At 41.3% G+C, this 27674-nt stretch overlaps 1 protein-coding gene across 10 annotated transcripts in view; it reads right to left on the bottom strand.

Moving 5' to 3' along the window:
- The window catches only part of KALRN (kalirin RhoGEF kinase), a 459310-nt gene that overhangs the window by 213664 nt on the left and 217972 nt on the right, over positions 1–27674 (bottom strand). For all 10 annotated transcript variants that reach the window (XM_021400221.1, XM_021400222.1, XM_021400212.1 and 7 more), the window contains exons 7-9: positions 26058–26249; positions 18525–18656; positions 14280–14510 (exon numbers count right to left, since the gene is read on the bottom strand). In XM_021400221.1, the coding sequence (XP_021255896.1) occupies positions 14280–14510; positions 18525–18656; positions 26058–26249 (555 nt within the window). The remainder of the gene's footprint in view (positions 1–14279; positions 14511–18524; positions 18657–26057; positions 26250–27674) is intronic.

Below are 27674 nucleotides of genomic sequence, written 5' to 3'. Positions count from 1 at the left end.
CAGCCTTGCACAGCACAGCTGATACTACTGAATGCAGCTGAGTAAATTATACAACTACTGAATGTGGGACCGCAAATGCAGAAGATACAGAAAGGTACCAGAAAGTTCTCAATATGCAAAAGCACACAGATAAAGTCTTCTCCAGGCTCCTCACTGCTTCCAGAACCCACAGCTACCCTACGTTCACAAGCCCATCAGGAAACAGCGCTGTAGGAGTTGGTCAGTCAAGGACCTATCTCACCCTGCAGTGTGATCCCTTGATCCCCAGCCACTCCGGCACTGGAAAATTCAATGGGAAAAGTAACTCTCCATGGCTACCCTCTTCTTAGCAGTTCCTAATGTAAAAGGATGCAAAAGGAGTTTGTTGTGAAAGGGTTCAAAAGTTAACAGGACGAATAAGTGAAAATATCCTAAATATGTTCCATGGTGCAATGGCCTGAGCCCCAACAAGACTGCTCTTAACTTTTCTAACAGTCTAGTTACTTGCTGCTTCAGGTCCCAGCTTGCAATGGCATTGTTCTTCTATTTCCATCCCTCCTTCACCCCAAAGAGCCTTCACATTAATGCAGAACTGTACAATAGTCACAAATATTCTTGCCTGCTCCCATGGACAGGCATGGGTGCTCACTTCGGGAGGTGAGCAGTGTCCCCACACCCTAGCTTAACTCCTTACCGTTTCACAGGCTTACATGGCAAAAATCACTGTCACTGCTTTCTAGAGATGGCCATTATGTATTTGTAGAGTTCACCCAAAGCCTTTCACATCTATAACCATACTCTGATGGTTTAAAATTGATGAGTATTTGGAGAAGTGAGAATGCAGTGTGTTCTGGGGGTTGGAACTAGATGATCTTGGAGGTCTCTTCCAATACAAGCCATTCTATGATATAATTCCATGATATGATTCGTGTGATCCATACAGAGGAGACAGTCGATCCTAGCCCTAGTAATTAAGGAGGTGCAGTGTTTATCATGTGTCTCTCCTGGGAACTGCTCATTGAATTTGAGGCTCCAGCAGAGTAGGCTGGGTGTAGGCTGGGCATTCTGAGAGAAGTACTTGCCCACTTCCTCTGGTCACCAGTTGAGGTCACGCAGCCTTCACTAACTGCGGTCACCTACACTGCAAGCACTCCAAAAGGGAGTGGAAATACACATGCTTTTCTTACCCTGAGGAAGGTCTTTGTTCAACTTAACATAGCTTTCCTTTGGTAAAGTTCCCATTCATCAAATGCATCCCACTTATCTTTCATTTTCTTGATTAAATGTTTTACTTGATAAAATTTGGCAACTGCCTCTCTAAAAACATTCCAAGTAAGAGAACAATAGACAGACAAATGAAGAACTAATGTTTCTTCCTTGATGCCTGGCTTGTTGCTAATGTTCCCAGAACATTTTTTTAAGGAAATCAAAAAAGAAAAAAAAATCATCAGGTTAAAAAAAAAATACCAGTTGTATTCTTTAAATGCTGAACTTCTTTTAGAGCAAGTTTTCAAAGCCGTGTGCGGGTGGAGAGGCTATAAATAACGACATATGTGCATGTTCCTTCTGTGCAAGACACAGAAAATGTGCTCTGCATCAGCATAGAACGATGCCGCTGTGCTCTGCGTGAGGCTTCTCAAGGCTGGTGCAATGATGCTGGTGTTGCTCTTTGTGAGTCTTTTCTCCAACACTCGGAAAACATACCTGGCACTTCACTGTAGCATGATGAATCTGCAATACAACTAATCAGATGCCAGTCACCTATCAAGGACAACGTACAGAAATATTTTCTTAGGCCAGAGAGAAGGTTTTGGTTGTTGCTGACTCTAGTGTTAGTTGGAGCACTGATTCTTCTCCTCCTAAGTCTTCTCTCAGTGGCTAACGCACTTTCCCCAGGTGTCCATGTTTTACTTCACATTTATACTCTCAGACCAATTTCACAGGGCACGACCACCAGGTCAGGTAGAGCTGGGCCAGGCTACAGCCTTAAGTCTGGTTTCCTCCATCTGTGCTGTTTGCTTAGATGCAGTCAGAGCTTTGTGAAAAAACAGCCCCCAGAAATGCAATTGCCAGGAGCTCCCCAGAGGAGAGGGCTCTGGAGGAAGCTCAGTCACAAGAGGGCACAGGAGATCTCACTGAGAGATTTTTCAAGACAGAAATTCCTACTAGAGCAGCTCATCTGATCTGCTGCTGGTCTCTACAGCTCCTAAGTGCCAACTGACAAAATAATATCCTGATATTAGAAACCTTTCATGTGTTGAGTTCACAATGCTCAGATAATGTTGTGACCAGGTGCACCAGGGACTTTCTCAAATCCTCAATTGATTATTTAACATCTTGTGGTACCTCTGTATCTGATGTCTCCGGCATCAGAGCAGCAGAAAATCAGCAGTTGCAGTCCTGGTAGTAAGTCATGACACCTACAGGACCCAGCTAATCTGGATTTTTCAAAGAAAGCTCTGATTTATACCTCCCAGGTGCTGACAGTAGTCATTAATGACAGCTATCATCACAGCTAATTGCGAAGTTTGCCTCATTGCAGGGGAAAGCATCCGATTCTGAAGAGAAATGTTTGCAATTGAAAGAGTAGTGCTTCTTGTCTCGTGAAATGTCCTTGCACGTACTTGTTTCGTTGATTGTTTTTCTTGGTGGGACTGTCTGAAATGTAAGAGGTCCTCAAGAAGTACAGCAAGTACGTAGGAGGAACCAAAGGAGTGTTGTGAACTCGTCAGAAAAGTACATTGACCTTAATGTTGTAAACAGAGCACAGTTGGTTTTAACTCTGCCAGTGACAGATGTGCCTACAGGCTTCAAGAGAGGAAACAAAACAAAACTAATAGAGAATGGATAAAGACTCAAATCGGGACTGCTCTCCACATTTCCATCCCTGCTCTTTTTGATGGCCCCTTTCATTGCCTCTGTTCCCTTGTTTGTGAAACAGAGAAAGAAATCTACTGATGTAAAATACTTTGCCAGGCTGAGATAATGATACAATTACTGCTACTGCTAACAATTCAGTGGGAGCCTCTAAAAGCTCAGGAGAACAAAACAAACCCTGAACACATTTTCTACATGTTTTTCAGCTCCAGCTGTAACCAGAGCATAAATGTTAGTGTAGGCATAAGTGTAACAGTACAACAGTAAGCAGGTAGGCACACACCTCGGCTAACAGCTCATCTGCTCAACAGAAAAGAAGCAAGCTACATGGCTGGCTTCTAATTTCAGTGCTCTGGGTCACCGTTTGGAACCGCTATCGCTGTTCTACACAGAAATTACACTACTAATTTAGATGTGAATTAAGAGAGTACTATCTACAGCTCGATAGCATCAACCCAACTAAACTGTTTCTAGTTTAAATAAGATGTCTAACGGCAATTAACAATTAGAAAGGACTGATAAAGCAAGGATGAGCTTTACAACAGAGTAGTCTTTAATGCAAGTGCTACGCTCCAGGCCCAATGGTGACACTCCTCACTGCACTGAGTGTCTGTTCCACCACGGGGAAAAATGCTGATTGACCAGAATATTGAATGAAGCACTCCTTTAGGTTACTGCCGGGAACAGATGATTTAATCACTTTCATTTAACAAGCCTTATAATCAGGGCACACAGCAAGACAATTTTAGTATGGGAACAAACTTCAGCGGGGGCAAATGGATCTTGGTATGTAGTAACAGAGAAATTCAACAGGTGGTAGAGTACTGCAGAACCCTCAAACACCCCTGGCAGGGTCAGAGCTCCTTGAGCCCCCTGAGCATCATGCCAGCCCCAAGCAGGCTCTGACCTGATTTGAGACTACAGGCAAAATATGAAAGTGCAAACCATGGAGGAGAAGGAAATATGGGAGGACTAGGATGAAAGAGAGTGCCCTGTAGGCCAGGAGTGGCTGTTCTTCATCCTGGCAGTTCCTAGCTATCAGGGGCACGAAAGACACAGCAGAACTGAAATAAAAAGCCCAGGCTGTTTGCACGGCTGTGTAACCTACTCATAACCAGATGGCTGATTTCTTCTACAGCTCAAAGCAGAAATGGATCTCACAAGGGTTTTGAAGGGTGAAGAGCCAGTGACCTTACAGATGGATCAAAGGAGGCCGTGGATAATGACAACAAGGAGCTGTTGGTGGGCAGGCAAACAAATGGATGCTGAGTCCTCAGTCTCCTGACCGACTAGTTGTTGTAAAAATAAACTAGGATATATGCGCCATCAGGATCGTACTTAGGAAAAGTCCTTTCATCAAGGAGCAACCTTGAGCTGCTCAAGAGAGAAGAGAAGCCACTGAAAGGACTCCAGGAACGAGACTCGTAGGCAATATGAAGGACAGTGACATTCCTTGAGAGAACCTTTTCATAATGAAAAATTCACTTTCCTCACAACTGAAGTGTTCTGTGAAAAAAACTAAGTTTTTCTTACATTTTTTTCTCCTGGCTTTATGGCTCCCAGCGTATGGTATCTGCTTAACCTGACCTTCCCACTCTTCTGGATTCCTGGCAACTCACACATTTTGAAAAACCTGAGGCAGCAAGCAAGCAGGAGCAATACCCCAAATACAGTTTTGATTTTTTAAAGTTACTTTTTGCTGTAGGGGAAAAAAAAAGTTTGTTTTGTGATTTTTTTTCTAAGTTTTTATGCTGATTTGGGAAGGAAACTATCTCAAGGTCAAAATGTTTGTGTGTGACTGAAGCCAAAAATAAAAATAATTTTCTCCGTCCCTCAACACATATCCCATCCAAAAAACTCCAAAGGCAGGAAAGAAGAAACAAGCAAAGAACTATCAGACCAAAGGGAGGAGAAATCTAAAAGACCCGTGGACAGGCCTGAAATATGTTTGTTTTACATGATTCCACATTTGAAGGACGGTTTTCTTAAAAGGGAATCATAGCGTAACATAAAAGAATGCTTACAGTTGTAATAGTATGCAGGAGTTTGGGTCAACAGCTCGGTCTAAAAATGCCTGGGGGTCACCCCAGCCTAGGCAATAGCTTCCAGAACTGCAATCCAAAGATCACAACTTTAAAAAACAAACAAGAGATTTTGTTTTAGGAGTTCTCTGTGAGGAATATGAAACAAAAGTAGGTGCTTAAAAGCCTCCTCTGAGCTAAAACATTGTGTTCTCTCTTAAACAGTGCACAACATGTCTTCCAAGGACAGAAACACCAGAACCTTTCAGTCACATTAGTTAGGTAGGGAACCTGCTGAAGCAAGGTACAGCAACATTGTCTGGGATTGTTCAGTCTGGACAAGAGGAGGAACAGGAGAGACTTTATCATTCTTTACAATGCTGTTGTGGAGGTTGTGGTGAGGTGGGGGTCTCCCAGGTAACAGCAATAGGATGAGAGGTGATGGCCTTAAGTTGTGCCAGGGGAGGTTCAGGTTGGACATTAGGAAAAATCTCTTCTCAGAAAGAGAGGTTGAGGCACTGGCACAGGCTGCCCAGGGAGGTGGTGGAGTCACTGTCCCTAGAGGTGCTCAAGAAAAGGGTGGGTGTGGCACTGAGGAACATAGTCTAGAGTAGTCACAGGCATGGGCTGATGGCTGGACTAGATGATCTTAGTAGTTTTTCCAACCTCGGTGATTCTGTGAAACAGAGAGGCTAACAGAGCAAAGAGCTCTGAGCACAACTGTATGGGGCAGGGTGAGGGGAAGCAGTTTGTGCCATGGGTAAGGTAGAGCTGCTGGAAGGAGTGGGATGGAGGTAGCAGGAATGACTGGGCTGGAGAGGACCAGCTAGCAGAAACAGGTCATGGTGCCAGATCAGCTCAGCCTACACTGGGCCTTGCTACCCAGTAATTCTTCATAATCTCAAGTCACAAGCGCAGTTCATTGCCAGAGGTGGAAAGTAACTAGCTGGATGAACAGCTGCTCCATGCAGGAAAACACAGTTATAGTTTTGCTTTAGGAACTACCTATCATTACTCTCTTTTTTGTCTGGCTAGTTTTTTTTCCTCACTTAAATGAAAACACCTTTTGTTGGCCATCAGTCAAAAGCAATATGAAAGAGGATTGATCACTTTGAGTGACAGGCTGGATCATGAAAGAGATGGGAGACCATGTGAGGAGCTAACTGGGAGGGAAGATCACAGGAAACAAATGGAGTAGAAAAGAATGCCTATTTTAGACTCCCAAACCAATGCCCAAAATAGCATATTTATTTCTTAGCATAACAGACCCTTATTTCATTTTAATTTCATTTTTACATAGTCCAAATAAATCCTGTAAGAGAGTCTCAGAAGGGCTAAACCTGGAGTAGCAATGACTTTGAAGATTTAGGGGAGGGATTTGTGAATCAGACATCCTGACATGAGGACCTCTATCCATGAAGCTCTCAGTGACCTTTGGCAAGTCGCTTAACGTCAACCTTTGAGAAGACCCATAATCCTGAGATGAAAGAAACCACAATAAGCAAGAAGTACTACTGTTATTGTTTCTTCTTAAAGATGCAGGGGAAAAAGCCTTTTGCATTCCAGCGTACGTTTATTCAGAGACCTTATTTTTCTCTGTGTCCTCAGTGACAATATCCAGAGACCTTATTTTTCTCAGTGTCCTTAGTGACAATTTCTCATTCTAGAAAAAAAAAAAAGAAACATATTTCTGGAGAAAATTCTCATTCTCTTCTTTCACCACTGCAGCCCTACTATTTCTGTGGGCCTAATCAGTAACAGACAAGTCTGATCTTTTCTCCTCTTTTGCTATGACGATGAAAGCCAACAATGCCTTTCAAAAACAATACACTAAATGTATTTTCAGGGATGCTGACATGCAAACAATCCTAGGATAGAAATAAATAAAGAGGATACGCTATACAAGGAGGACAATTCTGCTTAAGAGTAAAACTAGCAAATTTTAGCACTGGACCTGGCTTCTCAAGTTTGCTGCAGAGTGACTGCTGGGTCAGAAAGGCACTGAGATGCCTGGCATGTTGGCAGGAGGTGCTCAGAACCATACAGGATTGGGCTCCTGCATCCTAATCCATCTCACCCAACATCAGGTAATATACTGAACGACGGTCTGAGCGGCCTAATTCCTCATTATTTTCCCTGATAATGAGAGTAAGAGAGGGAATTATCCAACGCACAATTCAGATCCTAGACAGACTGAGTCATTCTCTGAAGATGCCAGTGTCTCTCCACTACTATAAAAGGAGACTATGCATTAGGCTCCTGACTTGTATAATTCATTTTCAGTCTTGAAGACAGGCAGGATAAATCCAGACAACAGATAGTTGCCTCTACCTCCAGAGAGTCGATTGTATCATCCTATCACCTTTTCCACTTCTGCATACAACAACTGACACCCTCTTCATTCCCTTTGAGATAGATTCAAAGCCTACAGGAATCAGTAGGATTTCCAAGAGTTTTTAGAAGTCCTTCCCAGAGGTTCCTAAACTATCAGTGAGAATCCAAACATTTCCAGTTGAGAAAGCAGCAAAACAGACCCATCTATAATGACCAGGTCTTGAAGGAGAGACAGTACCCCAAACAAGAAAAACACCTTTTGGAGTACAAAGGTTTTTTTTTTTCAGTTCCTCTTTTCACTTCGGTAGGTTCAGAGATCAAGCTGGCTGGTTCAGATTTCTTCAGATCCTATTTCCCAAGACAGCTGTGGAGCTCATCAAAGCGTTCCTGCGCTGCTCTTACATCAATGCTAAGTAAACTTCAGTTAGTAACTGAAGCTGGCCCCTGAAGTTTGATATCCCTAGCACTGCTGCTCTGTGTGGAAATTAAAAAGTGATCATTATTATTTTTTAATCAGTGACTCTTTAAAGGCACAAAGAACAATTGTCTGCTTGGCTTAGTAACTATACAGAACAGGAAAGATAAAAGGTTGATTCCAGATAATTTCAGGTTACACTTTAAATCAAATTATGCAGAGGATACAGTACTGTTAATCAACGAGCCTTAAGGAATTTCCTGAATAAATATCATTAAATGAAAATATAATAATTTAAACCTATAGTTCTTTGTGAAGACTTTTGGTGCAAGAAGTACAAGATAATAATGATCTATATTTAAAAAGATTGTCAGGAGTTCAGAACAGAGCTCTCTCTCCTGTGAGTTTGAAGTATTTAAAGCGATTAACTTCTCAGGCTGGTAGCCTGAGACATCTCTGAGGTGTCCTTATACCAGACACAGATCAGTGGTTACAGGGGCTAAGTATGACTACCAGGGCAGAAGCACAAACCCTTGTGTTATTTAAATGTCCGTGCCATTATTAATTCATTTTGTACTATCTGCAGGACACTAATCAGAACAAATAGAACGCCATTTTACTTTCAAATCAGTGTCAGTGTTGGTTGCCTGTCAATCCTCTTCAGAAGATGAGCGGGGCCACAAATCCCCTCACCGCTCAGACTTCAGCTTGCAGTGCCTGAAAAGGTGCCAGTTCCTTTGGCAGGAATAAAAGAATGGAATGAATATTGCTCTAAAGAAGCAGCTGCCAAGATGTTTTATTGCATGGTCCGTGACAAAGAGGGGATGGAACCAAACAAACAAAAATCCTTTTACTACAGACTTACTCTCCTTTACTGCATCAATAATAAACCAGGCTAGCACTAAGTGAGAGGCAGCTAGGGACATAATGTGGGTTTGTAAGCATGTGCACTTACTAAGTTAGCCCTTTAGAGACACATAGGCAGAAGCTTTACTGTGATCTATCAGAACTCTGTGGTGAAATCTTTATTTCAGACAATTATCCAGGTGTGGACACTGGCCTCAGCGGTTGCAGAAATAACAGGGTTATTCAGCATTAAAACAGAGATATTTGTTCCCACGGTCATAGATAAATGATTGTTTTCTCTCCTGTTACCTCCCCATTGAGATAAGGTTGCCAAGTAGTTTTACCACTATTGGCTCCTGAGTTCCTTTTTCATTAATATTTTGAGACAACACAACCAGAGTTAAAACTTCTACTCGCTGTCAAGCACCTCTTCAACCATAAGGGTGGTAGTGGTAAGGGCCCACGTACCTTCTACGTTCTGAGAAAGTACACCAGCAATACTTTGACAATTTAAACACAGGAGTGACAAATATTAAGTGCATTTCATTACCTGATAAATTTACCAAAGGGGCTGTGAAAATAATCCAGAGTGCTTTGAATTTTAATGTTTTAATTACTTATCTGTCAGTGGTAGCTATTTGTGGACTAAATCCACTCAGATGGCACACAGAGCACGTGTTTCTGCAGAGGCCTGTGGCTGAAGTCATGTGGCCAAAAATATAATCTTGACTTGATTATAATGTTCTTTTTTCTTTGTTATTTTTTGCAAATAAATCTCTTGTTTTACAAGACCCAGTGAAAGCATATATTGTAAACAAAACATGAAAGGAGATATATAGTCTGATTTCTTCTGCCTTTGAAACAAACTATGACTGGATGGAAAACTACAGAATTTTGGAGAACTCTTAATTCCCTTTTGAAGTAATCAAAACAACCGAGTGTATTCATGCATGTGTGGGAGATGTACAGAGCTAATCCTCTGCAATCTTGCGTGAAAGCTAAATGAATCATGAACTGCCTCAAATATCCTAGCACTCTCCTGCAAATGGACTACATAGATCACATGGATCACATGAATTGTTCACCATTCTGATAGCGTATGGAGGCAGATAGATGTTGGCAGGACATTTTTCTCCATACAAGCGATGTCAGGATCAGAGCATGATCTGGTTTCTCGGCCAGTAAAAGCTAGACACGTTACAAGTTAAAGTGCTTAGTTATGAAGAGAGACAGCCTTTCCTCTGCAATACTTTGCAGTCTCCCACAGCAATGGCAGCTGGTAAATGTAATGATATCAGTATGGCCACATGGCCTTTTTATCCATCACCAGAGGCAGATAACCACACAAGGAAACAAAAGCTACGTTCCTTAATGTCTCTAGGCGTGAAGCCAACAGGACACAGATCCACAAATTTAGAGAAACCCAGGTGAACTTGACACGGGTCTAACTTGACCTTTTTTAATAACAAAAAGGATTTGAGCCATCACTACAGCTGTCATGGCAAAACTCCTGGCTTTCCTAGTATGTAGTTATCCACTTGCCAGTAGGGGTTTAATAGTGACTGACATCTTGTGGTTTACCTCTGGTGTTCAGTGGGCACAAGGAGCCTGTTCCATTTTTCCAGCCCATCCAACTCAAGGCATTGTACAAAGCCAGAAAACTTCACCAGCACAGATAGGACCTCTACATCCACCTATTTTCCAGCTCCTCTTTTATAAGCAACAATCACAACCAAAGCAAAGAAAGAAGGAGGCAGCATCAGCAGTGACTCCGAGAGAATCATGTGAATCTGTAGAGAAAAAGGCTGGTTGTGTCAGGCTGAGTATCAGTGTGCATGCAAGCGCGGATGGATGCAAAGACTAAGAATTTCCACGAGAAGGAATGAAGCCTGCAGAATGATAGCTGCAGTTTTACTATTCTGCCACCAAAGTGCTTTAAAATTCCAAGTTCGAGGCATGAACAGACCATTTCAATAATGCATCTGATGGGTCTCCATTTTCCTTCTACTTTAATGGGTATCCTTCAGGCTTTACAGCATCATTTGGGTGAGTTTATGAAGTGACAGAATTCAGACAAAATTCTTGCGCATATCAAACCAAGGGGACAAGAGAAGGCAATGGGGTGAAGAACAATGTTATGAACTTACTTCAGCTATTTCTAAGGCTGCTTAGCAACATTTGTTCATGAGGGCAAAGGGAACATAATAGAAGTGGAGAGGGGCAGACGGGAAAAATCAGGATGTAACAGGGGAAGGGAGGCAAAATTGGAGATGGCAGGAGAACAATGCCAATTTTCAACAGGAACTGAAATGGTTTAAATATGCTGGTAAGTAGTCTGCAATTAGAAGGCCAGAGTGACAAAAAGGAAAAGCTGCCATAAATGGGCCAAAAAATATGTAACAATTACAGAACAACAGTATGGATGTTAAAGGGACTTTTTTCCTCCCTTGCAGGGCACAATCTCAGCACCTCCTCCCATTGCTGTTCTCTTGAAAGATCGAGCAGCGCAGCTCATCCCTATCCAAAATGACAGTGAACTTCTAAGAAGCAACTGAAGTAATGAAGTATTTTACACACTTGGCAGTCCCACATTTTTTATAATGATCCCAAATACTTTTGGTGTTAAAAAAGTTGCTAATTAGTTTGCCTCTGCATAGAGCCTCTTAGCTGCTCACAAATTATCTTATCTCCTGTCTCTGTTGTGTGAATGGTGCTCTGTTTCCTATGAATGCTGAAATGCAGTTTCACTCAATTTATTTCCTTTCCTTCTTTAAAATGCTATATATTTATAACTCACTGTTCTTGGCATACCATTATTTGCCTTCATTCACTTGTGTAAATTGATGTCATTGTATTAAAATAAAGATTTAATAGCAAATAAACTCCAAAAATGTCTGATGGTGTTAGGTAGTGATTTGTGACATTTTATAGCATAACATTTCTTACATTTGTATCATAACTTGGCAATCCACTGTGTTTATTTAAACTCTTTTTTTTTTCTCCCTCTACAGCACGACTTCTGTTTTGGTTATGAAATGGCTGTAAGGATGCCTGTCTTTGTATCTCAGAATACAAATTACTTTTCTTTCTTTTAATTCATAGTTTTCAGTGCTTTGTCCAGTTCAAACTTAAACCAAATTAGAGTATTTCCTTGTCAGTAGGAAACTATCCCAGATCACTGCCATGACCTGCCAGTAATGCATACAGTGCGTACTCTGGTCTTGCAAACCGTGTAGAAGACATTGAGAATGAAGTGATGGAGTCACCATCTCTGGACATGTTCAAGAATCATGGAGATGTGGCACTGAGGGACTCGGGTTGGGGTTGGACCAGATGATCTTAGTGCTCCTTTCCAACGTTACTGATGCTATAATTCTAAGTGAACGAGCCCCATTTAACACAGCTTAACCCTTAAATTCAGTCCAAAAGAAACACACTTGGCCTACATAAAGCTTTCATCCAGCTACCCAGTTTTTCAAGATCTCCCTGTGAAAACTTGGTAAAGTTGCAGTGTGAAAGTATGCTTAATTTTGAGCTGTGTGGAAAGGGAAGAGGATCATCTTTGTTAGAAAAACTGTACTGCATCATTACTGGTCTAGAAGACAGCAAACTCTAACAAACCCAGGACTCTCCTATCAGGATTTGTTCTCTCATGCCCTTTCCTTTGTCGATTTGAACATGGAAGAAGCTAAGAACCTTTAGGTTACTAAATTTTGACAAGGCAGCAAATGATTATGGATAAGTGTTACTTATGGTTAGTGACCACTTGCTCATTGACAACTTCATCTGCAAGCTGATGGGTATTTTAAAAAGCAAGCATAATAGGAACTGCACATAGTGGGTGTTTATTTAAAACAAACAAAAGAAAAAAGGCCAACATACTCAGAGATATCTTCCTCCTCCTCACGGAATCTCCACTTCATATTTCTGTTTAGCTGATAATTTCATTTATGAGTTACAAAGCATTTATCTTGAATAGTACAGCTGTTTGGTGAATAGAATGATTCATCTCTTCCTCTCTACTTTCTAAGCAGGATGAAGAGATGTACGTCTGTGTTGGGACAGAAACATGTCTGTCATCAAGTTGTTGCTTCCCAGATAATAACTACACATTAGGAGAAAAATTTGGAAAGATTGCTGCCAACAGAACTCATACAGAGAGCAACGCTCTCTAAAGTGATTGTACTCCACTGACACTTACTACTTGCTTTTTTCCTTGCAAAAAAGTTGCATCACACACAGAAGACATTATTTCTTTGGAAACCAGTGACATGGACTCATTTGCTCCGCATAAGTGGGAATTTAGTCTGAGTGAGTTTCTTGAGTGAACTGCATAAGCATTTCTACTCATTTCAAAAGATATAAGAGAGAAAGTTGGGATGGGATGATTGATTAAAAGTGTAAGTCACCCTAGGAGATGAAGAACACCGAAGTTAATACGGATTCCTACCAACATTATATATTACAATTGGAAAAAATGTAAAGACATCAGAATTTACAATTGCTTTTAGAGATTTTAACCCCCAAATTGTATTAAAACAATACTTGAAAGTTCATAGAGTTTGTAGAGAGTATTCTAGTTGAATTCCAATTATGTGCTCTACTTAATATATGGCTAATGAATTTCATTACCGTGCAGCGTTTGCTGATACATAATGAAAGTGAAGTTGCTTAAATTAAGCATCTGTTACATAACAATCTTGGTCTAAATTATATATATGGCATGAATATTTGCATGGTTTTACAGGGACAAACTGAGTAGGCAGAAATTCTGCAAGCTTCAAGTCTACCAAACAAATGGTCACATATATTTGCAAGGGACATCTGCAGCCACAGTTCTGCCTGTGCTGGTACACTTCAACTGTGGCCACAAATGTACATGTTGCATACAAGTTGCCTGTCTCCCTTCCTTGCCCATTCTTGTCTATTCTGCATGTGACAGCTCTGTTGCTCTGTCTCTCCCTCGGGTTTCACTGGGAGGAAGGCAAAGACATAAAGAACTCCCGGGACATTAGAATGCTCCATAAACACAATTAGAGCGTTCAGCCTCTTCATTTAAAGCAAGTACCATATTGCTACCAACATCTGTTTCAGGCTGTACAGAGGCCCATAAACAAACCACACCCTTCTGAACCAGCAGAGTTCTGTAGCATCTGTTGACAGTGTTTGCATATTTAGCAGCTACAACAATGGCACCTCATACTTACTGTCAGTTACGCTGCTGTGTGTATTCAGATGGGTTCCTTTGGGAGAGAAATGTTATTTACCTGCAGCCCGAGTTCTTAGAGGTGAGCTGTTTCTGTGAGGTGGGCTCTGTACATTCGGGGGGTGCAGTTCATTTGGGCCCACTAGCTAATAATGCAGGTACCTGCCCTGCATAAATGGTAATAATGCAAAGATCTTCCAAACACCACCACTGTAAGATCTGTATCAGTATTCCTTCCACACAGGAAGATGAAACACATCGCAGTTCAATTGCTTTTTACACTTGAAATCCTTCTTTTTCTATTAAACACTGTTTTCTCAGGAACAGTAGAGCACCTGCAGCCAACTGCTCACTTGTGAAAAATTAACCACTGAAAATAGTGTCACATTCCCATAGGGAACGGACTGATCAATAATCAGCGGACTGACTGATGGCTTCCAACGTGAAACTGAGAGGTACTGAAAGAGGCATCAGTATTTTAGCACAGATAGAGCAACGTGTAAAATCTGGCTTGTGGCAATACCCTCCAGATAAGTCACCAAACAGCTTTTATGGCTGCAAAGAAAGGATCATTCTTTATCTCCTTTACTAACGGCATTACCTGCTGAACATCCTGCTGGAAAACGCAGAGCTGCAGCCTTTGGTGCAGCCGGACCTTTCGGTGTTGCCAGATGCTCTCCAGGCGCCGCTGGTGATGCAGGACCTCATGTACCACGTCCAGTACCTGGTGCACAGCCTTGGAGTAGTTTGCAGTAGCAGTGAGGGATTCCGAATTCCCAGGGCTCAAGGGACGCTGCAGGACATCCAGCAAGGCTTTTCCATCCTGGCTCACCTGGGTGAAGAAACAAGTCTCCTTCACCACGCTGATATTTCAACATTCAGGAGCCGACAAAGAACAACCTAGCTGATTCTTTTTCCCCCGTGCCTCTTCCTTATTTTAGTCAAAAAGAAGAAAGCCCTCATTACATCTCTATTTGACTTGTACATGCACATGCAGCGCTGCCTTCACTTCCTCATGGGCCTGCTGTGTCACTCAGCAGGAGTACAGGTACCACTCTGCTGGGACCGTGCAGACACAACAATCCCCAAGACGATGTTACGTTCTGACACACAGGCACTAAGAATTCCTGACATGCACCAGCTGATGACAGGTGGCATTTGCAATAGAGGCCTATTTACGTGAGGAGGTGGCATTTTAAGAAAACCACAGATGGCAGAGTCATTCATATTCCGTATGATAAGGGAGAGTCCTTTCATCGTAGGATTACTAAGTAGGAATATACATTCTGAGGTGTGACATTCCGATTCTGTATCTCATTCAGTGGCAGTGAAAAATAAATGAGGATAGGATGGTGACTCTTCTGTTCCCCAGGAATGCTCAGAGGCATCTATAGGCTCAGTTTCAATGGGCTACAAAGCCTGAATGCAAAGGGAAAGTCCTCTGCACATGTGCAACTTTTTTTGTGCATACTGAAACACGTTTGCAGAAGCAAAGGCATTTGGGCATTAAAAAAATAGCATGCCAGATTTTTTTAATGCCAGATTATATTTAAAAAACAAACAAAAAACCCCAACCCTAACAAACGCTCTTATCAAGTGTATGCTTGTATAGGTTCTCTATGAAACATTGCCTTGAAGTATTTTTCAGCTACAGATTGCAAACTTAAAATATTCTGTTCAACAGAAACATTAAATAAAGACAGTACTGGAATCCCTCTCTTTTCTCAGCCCACTCTCCTCCTTTCCCTCAGAATCAAAGTGCAGAGAAATGATGAGATTTCCTGGAAACGTTTTTCTTTCTATGCAATCACAGCCACCAACCTTGCTAGAAAATGGTTTGAAGAATGCTTTCCATCCAGCTTGAATATTGCTCATTATCAAAGTTCAAACATGTCTCAAGGATTTTCAAGTTTCATTTATCTCCATATTATGAGTTGCTTGTTCAAATGTAGCAAATACCCACTAATCCCAAACCTGAGTCTTTTGGCAAGCCATGACATGTCCCAGGCTGTTACAGCAGTAGGCGAGTGGTGCAATTGCAGAGAAATGAAGAGAGCCTTTGAGAATTATACTGGCAGAACTCGGAGTCAATTCTCATCACATTAGGTAACTATTAGGTGGACTTAGACGGATCCTTGGAGATTTTTTTTAAATATTCAAGGTAATTTGGAATTAGATCAGGAAATAAATGGAGAGCCTGTAGGGAGAAGCTTTCCATACTCAGATTTGGTTGCTGCCAAAAACCAGATGGAGCAATCTGCACTGGCTAAAGCCTGCTGGGGTCACAGAGGGAGCAGTCACAGCCACAGCAGTGCACAGTGGGAATATGGGGGGGATTTTAGCAGGGAACACTGAGGCACAGGTGTTTCCTTGGCAACACGGTGGAGGTGGCAATGGCTGCTAGGCAGGAAGCAGCAGCATCTAGGCAGGGAAGGAGGCACGGCAGGCTGCATCCTATTTTATCTGTGAGAAGATAATTAGCAACAATCCAGTCACTGGGAATAGGAAGCCAAGGCCATGCACACACATGGGAGCAGCTTATTATACTAGAAACTCACTCTTTCCACTATCTAACTTCACTGTGTGAATTCACTACAGGCTTGATCCCAGCATTTGGGTTTTCAGGTGGCCTCAATCTACCCCATCAAGTATGTGTTCCTGTCAGCGGTTTACGGTCTGTCTGAAAAGCCTCAGAGATTACAAGTTAAGATTTTTCCCTGACACACAGCCTTGCAGTCATTCTCTGTACAGCCAGAGATAAATGCCAGATACCAAGTGCTCGAGTTGTCAAACTAATAATCATTAACATATAGGGGAGGCTATTAGAAGCATTCTCCTGCTCTGTAGCTTACAATCTTGTCCTGTCACACCAAAGGTAATCTACAGTAAACATAAGTCAAGCAGTACAGTGATAGACAATCAGTGATGCTCAATATTTCCAAAGATTTCATACATATTCCAGGACTTCATATCTTCTACATTTTACAGAAAGGAAGGGAACAGCTTCACAAATGGAGCAGCTATCTACTCTGCTCTTCTAGCCATTTCTACTTTCCCCTTTGAATTGCAAAAAATAAATCACAAAATCTCTTCGTCATGTGAATATTCTGGATTTTTCAAGGACTGTGCAAGGTCACCAGCGTCAAGAACCCAGTTTAGCTGCACTTACATCACACTCATGACACATTTCTAAGAGGTGTAGCAAAAGCCTTAAACTTAACGGACCTGCACCCAGCATGACTAGGAGCCCCCGTGATCTCTAAATGACAGTGTTGTATCGATCAAAGCAAATTTGACCATTCTTTTTCCCCACTCATTTTGAATAGTACAGAAATGCTGCTGCTCATCCACAAGAGATACTGGTGGAGCAATATAAACACGGCCTGGCTTGAGACATCCATTGAACCTCTTTCTGTGTCAGAGGAATCTCCCAAACACATATTCCTGATGTGTGCCTCTTCCCTTAAGCATGGTCCTACCGAAAGTAAAAGCAAGAGCATCACTTCATTTTCAGAAGAAGGCCTGTTCTGCCAGCAGCCCCACTTGGTGTTACCAGCAGGAAGAAGGAATTGCTTGGCTATGGGTTGCATATCAGGCCCACGATCTCTGCCTCCAATATTTCTGAGCTTCACTCATAGTCAGTAAAGGAAGAAGGCAAATAATTGTGGCTACAACCATGATAAAAAGGAAAACAAAGAGTTTCTCTGAGATTCCTTGGGCATCTCTTCTTACATTCCTGCAGAATATCTAAAATGTTTCCACTCTACAAGAAAACAGAAAAGGCCCCTGTACCCAGATTTAAATGTTTATGCCAATGAATGTCCATTCTACTACAAATATCTTACTATTACAGAAATAGAAGCAGATTTTCAATGACTCTGCAGGAAAAGAAAGGAAAGTGAAAGCTACAATTTTCATCCCACATAGAGAGATCCTAGGAAAGAAACATTAATTTCCATGGGCAAGAGACATTGTCTAGATTTGAGAAATGAGCATGTGGATAGGAGGCAGGACTCCTAAGTCTAATCCAAGCTTTTCAGTTCTCTACATAACCGTGGGCAAAGGAATGAACATTTCCAAAATAACAGACTGTAACCTTTCTGGCAGTTCTACAGAATGCCTAAAAACATGCTTATTAGTGAAATAATGCAGAAATCTTTTAAACAGCTGTGTCTGTGACAATTTATAGCTTTCTGAGGAAGCATCAGCAAAAGCAATACGCATATTAAAGGACGGTTTTGTAATGTCTTTTAAATGAATTTTCATTTGACAAAAGCTAAGATTGAGGCTGCTAAACTAATGCTGGCTTCAAGCATTATTATTTTTTGGAGATATTTTAAAGTGCAATCGGATAACCTTAGTTTCTGACTAGACACGTGCATAAAATTCACAGTTCCAACCAGAGGCCAATAGGAATGTTCTGTGTTTATTCATACAACCTGCTGCCCCTGAGAAGGCCAAGTATTGAATTAGAAATTACACTTCATGATTGCAACCCAGAATTGCTTTTTCTAATGATTAACATCCAAATATTTATGTTGTTTAAAAAACAAGACGTTACTATTTAACATCACTTACATTCTTCATCTTTTCTGTATGGGGTTTGTCCCTGAGATTGTCCTGGTGTGCCCTTGCAAGCAGACTACTGTCAGACCCCAGACTGGGAGTAGATAGTTCTGACTTCTTTGAAAGAGTTGCAATAACGGAAAGCAAACCTACCGTTTTTTTTTGTTTTTTTTTTTGGTTTTTTGTTTTTTGTTTTTTAAGAAAAGCTAACTTCCCAAACATAGTCAAGTATCTGTTTGCATTTAACAAACGCTCACATTCTCCTTTGCGAAGCACATACCTCTGTGTAGGCCTGTGTTACTTGTTCATATAGAGATTGATGATGATGGATGGCCAGCTCCAGGTCTTGCATTTCTGAGGGGAGGCCTCCTTCACTGCACATTTTACACCAAGCATCCACACCTGAAAGGAACTGAAACAATTCCAGAAACAATGAGCAACAGTGACACAGAACAACATCAAATCAGCTTTAGAAAACTCAGTAGAACGCCACAGACAACTACAGCCTGAACTGAGGAGAACATAACCGTTTTAAAGGGGCCCTTTTGGACACCTTGGAAAAGCATATTCCTGTTACCTCCCGAGGAACATCTCTATTCAAAGGAATGTTTTCTGTTTCCTTTGAAATAAAAACAAATGCTTTTTTAACCAGGCTCAGAAAACACCCATTCTAAGAGTCCTTGCATATTGAGCAGAGAGCCTGCAACGTTTGGAAAAAAAACATCAGTGTGAAGCGTGGGAGGATCCAGCTGCATTTGCCATCATCTCAGCCATCAAGCATCCCTTGGTCACTCACCTGTACTTAATTCTAATTTGGGCAATAGAAAACTCCCATTAAAATCGATGCTGACATTCATTTCAGTGTATGCAGTCTGTATTCAAGCAGCTTCCAGCCCAGGGCCAGCTCAGTGGGATTGCTAGTAGGATACCAAGGTTTTAACCTCTGGGTCACGCATTTGGTCCCGGCCCAGGTCAGCAGTGATCAGATACTATTACCATCTGATGGCTGTTTAGCAGCCAATTCAAAATGAGCTCCTGGTCTCAGTCCAGTTCCTGGTGGGCAGAAATCCACAAAAAGGGAGAAAAAAAGGCACTGCCATTGCAATTGATACGGTTTAGCACCTTGGTTGGAAGCCTTAACAGAGAGCCAGAAACTGAACAGGCTTGGGGAGCAGAGAAATGGAAAAAAATTTTCCACTCTCAAAGGCCTCCAAAGCAGTGCTGATGCTTTTTAGTAGAACAAACTGGGGAAGGTCTCCCAGGTGCTGCCTATTCTGTAAAAGAAAGGTGGAATTTAGTCTCTAAGGTTTCCATTCTCTTCCTTTTAGCAGAGCCTACTCCAGTGACACAGTCACTACCATGCTCATTTTTAGTCTGTACTAACCGCCTGATGTCACCTCGTTATTTCTCATTAATATTTTCTCTTCCTCCATCTTTCTGCTAAACCAGCTTGCCATACTTCAGGGCTACTTATAAAAAACCAAACAGCTGATTATCAAACAGATGCAGTGCCCTGTAGGGTAAACTTGTAACACCACAACACTGAATTGTGATCACAGCTTTATCAGCTCCTTAAGTGCTCACCTGTGGCTTCTTAGTAAAGCACTCCTCACAGTGTAAAGGGCTGTGAGACGCAAAGTAAAGAATTTCAATTCCACTCGGGCATCAGCACCCTTCTTTATTAGCAGTGTAATGTTATTCACTATGCTGCTGTGTAATCAAGGCTATAAAGTGCATTGTAAATACAGAGATTCAACAGCAAAGTCCTAAACGTTCATGTCTACAAGGTACAAGTCTACCAGTGAGAACTATGCTTCCTAGGAGACTGGAGGCAAGGACAGCAGGTTCTCTTGTGTTAATCTGACTCATGATCTGTTGGATCTCTTCAGTTGAAATTCCCAAATACCTCTTCATAAAGCTGAAGTCATCATATTTTTTGCTGAGCTAGTGGAATTCACATCACTTCCTAGTCAGTTTTAAGGGCCTGGAGCCGAGGCCAATCCCTTCTGGGGCTGTTATATGAACCTCTTGGTTGACATGGTGAACAAAGGACCTCTACAACTTCAGATCAGTGTTCCTGCTGCCAGAATCACAGTTACAGTTCTTATCTAAATAGCTGAATTCTATCCATTTTTGTATAAGCTCTTACAGTCTTGTTACTCCTGTGCTGCCATATCCCCAGAGCGTGCTTTGCACAGTAGGTGGGAGACATCTCAAGAAGATTCTATGCACTGGACTGCATTTCTGCCTGGTTGTCTCACATCTGTCTTCTGTATATCTGTTGTACAGAGACAATGTCACATCAACTACTACATCAGCAATTCCACTACCACCACGAGCAGGAGCAGCTGATGTCCTCTCTTTTAAGAAGCTGTAAGAAACACAGCCTGTTGGTGTGTGGAGTTCATGTAGGGAAAGTTATGTTTAAAGGATTTCTGACAAGTTTTACTTCATATTACCAGACTGTCAGTCTGGGTATTTTGTAAAAACAAACAAACTAACAACAACAAAAAAAGCTGTGTTAATATTTATTATTGTCACTTACTGTGTTGCAGCCAAGCAACTTTATTCTATGTAACTCTTCATGCTAGAAACATATTCATGTGACAAAAACATTGTTTGAGTTAAAAAAAGACACATTTAAAGTTATGACTGTGAGGCTGGAACAGGAGCAAGGACCAATATAATTTAAGTTAATTGCTTAAATTTCTAGTTAGCCCATAGACTGGAATAGCTCCTATTGGGAGCATAAAAGCTGAAATGACAGGCTCCAATAATTGTACATGTGTTTCAAGATCTGAAGAAAGATAAAGAAAAATCTCTCCTAAAAATAAAATCTTTCCTAAGGTACCTTTGTGCCTCTGATTTAACCAGAAAGTAACTTTAAGGTAACAGCCCACACTTACTACTGGCTCTTAACCGATTCACCAATGTCACAAAAGCTGTATCAGGCCGGGTACTAGTGGGTTCTTAGGCCACTTCTCACTAGCTCTCCTCCATGATTCCTATTCTGGATCACACGGAGGCTCCAGAACACAGCTCTGACATTTTGTAGTCCACATTCGTTTACGTTTTTTGTGCAGTCCTTGCTTACTGCTTAGGCCTACGCACGGGAACTGCAGGTTAAACAGGGTGGATTCCCAGGTCCCAGAGAAATTAAAAACAGACTCTGGCCTGTCTTTGTCATCCTAGGTGGAACGAGAAGGTCTGTGGGGATGACGGAAAGAGAGTAATGAAACTGTTTTTAGATCTCAGTGGCCTAAAATATTGATTAATACACACGTATGTGTATAATCATATTTTGAGGGGTTTTTTTGGAGGGGTGCAGGGTATGAGACTAACTGTATATTTCCTGATGTTTTTTCTGGAATTTCCTTTCCCTATCTAATGCTGAAGTTATCCTTGCATCTTAAAGATGTCCACTGTCTTTTCCTTTCCTTCTTTTCCTCAGATTCTTCCTCCATTTTTTCTTTTCTTCTCTTTTTCGCTTCCTTTACTCAAATAGCAGAGTTCTCAGAGGGATCCAGGCAGAGATGAGCACACTCATCTTCCTGGCTAGGGAGGGAGGTAATACAAATGGCCGCGGGTCAGTTTTCAGAGAATCACCATAAATATCTAGTGTATGTACTCAACACCTACTCCTTTAAATAGTAATTCTGCTTGTGCACTTCTGAAGGTAGACTCTGACCCAGAATTAATTGGTTTAGATCTCTCAACTGATTGAAGACATTAATTTGTTCATTCTGACAGGATCTGTAGAGCGAGCACCTTATTAATACTTCAGCACACATTCAGAGATTACAGCCAAGAAAGGGAGGACACCTGGTATGTCTGCTTCCCCCATCTGGCATTCAGTGGGCCAGAACCTCCTCTGGTGTAACTCAGCACAGTTCTCTCAAAATCACACTGAGATAAGGCACGTTATCCTATACTCCCTTGCAACTTAGAATAGCCTCAGATATACCTAAATATATACAAGGAGACTCTCTTTTGCACTACAACCTCTCTCCATGCTAGCATGAGAAGAAGAAAAAAGAAAGATTCGTAGCAGGCAGCATTAAGGGACATTTGGGTACTTCACTGAGTATCCTGACGTGTACCTTCACCTAGACATAGCGAGTGTTTGGAACTTAGTTTACCAGCTTTTGATCAAGTGCACATGCTGAAGGAAGCTTGGCTGGAGGCTAAGTTGGCAAGATTCATCTTTTCTTTCCTTCCCTTCTCCTCTTTTTTTTTTCCACCCATTTTCTTTGGCATTTTCTTGATAACGATTAGGTATGTATAAAATATGTTTGAAAAAATTAAGGAAGATACGTGCATGCATGAAAACACACAGAGAGAGGAGAAGGAAAAGAAAGAAACAAAGGAAAAACCAAGCTCTGACACAGGATCTCATTCAGCCAAGTTCAATTCAACATGCCACATGTATCTGCTATGAGAGCCGGGAAAGCAATGTGATTCTGAGGCATGCGAAGACAGATGTGAGGTTCAATTCCCAGCACGGTTGACTCAGTCTTTCATCCTTCCGAGACAGACAAATTGTATTCCGTGCAGTGTTCTGTGTGGGGTCTTTAGGAAGAGACCTTGAAAAACAAGTTATTTCCTGCTCAGCTTGCATATTATGAGATCGGATAACTTTTCATAAATCTCTGTCCCAAGCCAACAATTTCCTTGTGGGCTGTGGCATGCCAAAGGCTGAAACATTACAATCCTACTAGACTTGCTTCCTGTTGGCATCACAGAGAACTTCAATCAGTAGGAAGCACTGAATAAAGAGATGGTAGCAGCTTATCATGCTGGAGAAGGGAAGAATCTGCATAGCAGAATGGTATGAGGCATGCTGCGGGAAAACTGTTTGGATCCGCATCGAGACTTCCATTACCAGCAGAACAAAGGGAGCAAAATCAAGATCTGATCTGCAGCAGAGGAAGCTGTGGGTTTATCTACATCTTTGCTTCAGAGATTTAAACCTTATTTATTGTAAAGTGAGGAAGCCCTGATTTTAATTATAAAACAAAAACCGAAGCAACAACACAAAAAACCACCACAACCCTTGGTGATGCCAAATAATAAAGGATCACACTGGGAATAAACGCTCAATAGATCACAGGCTGAGTTACAAACCAAATTCCAAACACTTCACTTTTTATACTAAACAGAGGTCAAATGACTAAGTTATTAGAGTGCAAGTCATCGGTTTATACTTCCAGAGTACCTGAAGCAAGACCAACACTTCAGTCTCGGCTAATGGACACGCTGACTCCCACTTCTCTTTTTTTTCCATCAGTCTGAGCCTGCAGTCTTCAGATCAGCACTTATCTCTCACTGAATTGTCTCTTATTGCAAGAGAGGAGCGACTGCTGTTCGGAATTAGCAAATTCTCCTGTCTGCTTAATAATGAGAGACTGGCCTCTGTCAGGCAGCACAAACCTCAGTTCCTTTTATAGAAGGGCCAAGGGAAAACGGGTTTTTTCAGACCCATCCATTCAATTGTATAGAAAAAAAAAAAGAGCCAAAGCTGAAAGTGGCATTAGTCTACTTCTTTTCAAGTTAAGGCTGAGGCAAAATATCCACTTTGACAGTGTTCAAAGAGTAAGATGACAAAAAACCTCACCTCTAGCTGACAGGCAGTTCAGTACAGCTATTTGCTTTATTGTCTTTCATCCTATAAAAGACCTTAGCAACCCTTCATAAATTGCAAATAAGATTGACACTTCTGAAAAACATGGGATTGCTCTTAAAAAAGCAAGTACCAAACCAAACAAACAATAACTAATTCATTCATAAAACTTTAACCATTCTCTCTCTGTATATAGACTGGATATAATTTTTTTTTATTTTTATGAACTTGCCATGACTGACCAAGATCGATATGAAGTCTGCACCTAAACTTTACAGTGCCCACTGTACAGAGATGAAAGTACTTGGACCAGTTATCTTGTTAGGATATCAGGCCCATCAGTGCCTGTGCCTCTGTGAGCACCTACATCATTAGGTGCCTGGTAGGGTGGGTAACTGCTCCTTTCTATGGCCTACTGTCAGTAGGAAATAAAAAATAAAGAAAAATCCATGAGAACTCTTTAGTTAGAAACAAATAATAAAGAGAGTCTTTACTGTTTAAGCTAAACATTTTCATACACATATTCTGACCTATGAGGCAAAATTTGTGGCTTAAAAGTAACCAGCCACTTGAAGTGTGGGCATTATATAAATACCAAGCACAGCCACATAGTAGCTTTAATAAAAAATATCTGGAAAAAACAAGAGCACAACAGCACTGAAAAGAGCTCCCAAAGCAGTGTTTTTAAATGGCAAACGAATACAATCAACATATAGATCTAAGCTGAACCATCACTGTTAGGTGGAGCTTTTTTAGATGTAAAAAAGCTGAAGGTTTATTCACTGACAGATTTTAAATCAGTCACAGTCAAGGAATTATGAAACAATTCTGAAGCACTGGGTGCTGCATTTCAGCAGCGGCGACAGTGATGTGAAAGACAAGCCACGTTCTGGACAGCTATGCACAGCTGTCACACCATGAAATGAAGGGAGGCTCGATCAGCTCATCTGCATGAATTGGTAGTTTATGACCACAGAACTATGTATGGAGCTGAATATCGGCTTCAATACACTGGAAACAGTGGTGGCAATGTTGGAATATCACATACTTTGTACCAGGTGGTTCACACATAAACAGAAAGAACACAGTATGCAAGTTCATTAGAACTTATTGAACCAATATGAGGCTGAAGGTGACAGTTTCCAGGATTACATCCCTACCAGTGATGAGATGTGGGGTCACCACTAAGAGCCAGACTCAAAATGGCAGTCCATGGAGTGATGACGTGAATTCCCCATCAAACAAAAAATTCAAAACACAGCCTTCAGAAGGGAAAGTGATATGCATTGTATTTTGGGATAAGGGAGGGACGATCCTTCGTGATTTCCCGGAACCCGGGACAAATCTTCAATTCTGCTACATTGTGACACTGACTAAGCTAAAGGCTCAAACTTCCAGGATCAGGCCAGAGAAGAAGACAACCTTTGTCTTACAACACAATAACACCAAGACCCCTATACTTTTGGAGCCTGTGGAACATATTTCTAATCTTGGCTGGATTGTCGTACCACACACGCTATATAGTCCCGATTTGGCATCTTCTGACTTCCATCTCTTCAAGTCATCGAAAGATGGAGTGCATGGGCAACATTTTCCTAGCAATGACATTATCGTAGCACCTGTGAAATAGTGGATCACCTCTGCTGGTGCAAATTTTTACAGTCATGGCATGCAAGCTCTTGTTCATTGCTGCTGAAAATGCATAGCTTATGGCAGTGACTACGTTGAAAAATAGTGCTTTGTTGCTGAGAATTTGCTCTATCAAATACCATTATTGTACTCTGTATCTGTTGTAGTTTCCATACAAATAAACAGGAAGCATTACTTACAGAGCAATCCACGTACATATGAATGCTGATACTGTTTTCCTGACCATAATATTCCCGACTTTATCCACAACACTGATAAAAAATAGGCAATAGAAATAAGGCAGCATGTTGTGGCATAAGCTCACTTCAGTTATCATTAGATTCTTTCTCATCACTAAGATCTAACCGTATTTTCCTTTCCACTCAAGGAATGCATGCTAATTTCTGTGGGGGGTTATGTTGCTTTTTGTGTTTGAGACACTGCTCCAGTAAGAACAAGAATCAGTCTAACTGCAAATAAGCCAGAAACCATCAGGTAGTAACTGCAGCATCACCACTATCAAGTTGGCAGTAGATCCCTTTGCTAGTCACAAAAGTAGCTCACCTGTTCAGCTTTCTGATGAAAGACAGCAGACATGGCTAAGATGGTGCTGCGTTCATCCAGAGCTGCAGCAAAACTCTTCCACTCTTGATCCAGCTGAGTAGAAATTTGTTTAATTTGCTGGGAAGCATAATGGCCTGCCTCAGACAGCCTGGATGCAACAGACATGATCCGATTGATGTTGACATAGGCGTTCTGAAAATTAGAAAGCACACATAAATAAAGAGCAGGAAGAACCGTGACCACCCTCTGCCTTCATTACAAATTCCAAACACCATCACTTGGAGCAAAGCCGAGCAGTTCAGTAAGAGTAATCAACCATCCTTTTAAATATGCACGAATAGCAGGCATACTACCTTCCACTCTAAAAATGCATCCCGCAGGAATTTTTTTGCATATCCATGCCATTATCTACCACTTTGTTATCTCTCCCCCCTCTTCTTTTGTTTGTTTGTTTCTGTATGTATTTAAGTAAAATCATTTGCCATACATTAGCTATTTACTCATCTGTTAGGGTTTACTCATTGCTTCTTGATATTTCTATTGAATTACTCTACATTTTTCAAAGTAAGTCCACATATTTATAAAGGAAATGTTTGCTTTCTATCCTTTGAGAACTCTCTGACAATCCTTTATAGACATGCAGCATCAACAAACCGAAAAGTCTCAGAGAATTTAAAGGAGCCCATAAAGATGTTCTGTAGAAAAATAAGTATCGATGGAAATGACTGTCTTTCTCAAAAATTTCATTCAGCTAGAAGTTGTCAGATTAATTTTAAAGAAATAAAAAGACTTTTTTTTTCCCCTGTATGGTTAGAAGAAAACTGGCCAAAATTATTCAAAAGCCTGGATGAGTTGTACCAGCTAAAGACGTGGGGCATTGTCATGTTTGAAGAAAAAGAAAAGTTGCTGAGTGAGTTTTAATTTCATGCCAAAAATAGTAGTTTCTTCATTTTTTTTTGTTTGTTTTAACTTGCAGGATTATCTCAGGTATTGCAATACAGTGTGCATCATCCAGTAGGAGAAAAACAACTGTGAATTCCATGGTTCTTTGTAGCTACAGCACACAGATGCACTAACTAACTAGTAGAAGGGTAGAGGTAAGCTTAGTTGAAATATAACAGATGTTCCTAGAGTCTGTTTTTCAAGTTAGGGAGATTTATATATCATAATGTCTGTTATATGTTTATACAGAGATGCAGATTTTCACTGAGGAAATTTCATTTTCCTAGATGAGGCTTTTTCATGGCAGAGTACCAACCTGTCCTGTAGCAAACCCATCAACTCCACTGCTCTTCCAACAGAATGCAAGGAGCTGCATGAGTGTCACCTGCTCACACCTCTGTTCTCAGTGCACCAAGTGGAACTGGGTCAGGAAACAGAGGCTCCAGAGCTTCCTCTGTTGCTTCCCGAGTGATAAATGGATCCAAGTACAGACTATCAGATGTGATATGCTCTTCCGTGCAGTTCCAATTGGTAGCACCATGTGGTTACCTCCTACTCTGCGACACAGGTACCCCTTTCTTCCACTTTATCTGTCATATCTTAATGACTCAGTGGCACCGAAATGGGGCTTGGACACACAACACTGGTCCAAGGTCTCAAAGAAATCCAAGGTAC

The sequence above is a fragment of the Numida meleagris genome, chromosome 5, assembly GCF_002078875.1.
Source record: "Numida meleagris isolate 19003 breed g44 Domestic line chromosome 5, NumMel1.0, whole genome shotgun sequence".
Taxonomy (NCBI): Eukaryota; Metazoa; Chordata; class Aves; order Galliformes; family Numididae; genus Numida; species Numida meleagris.
Note: the sequence above shows the minus strand (reverse complement) of the source record. Positions and strands in the feature narration are given on the sequence as shown.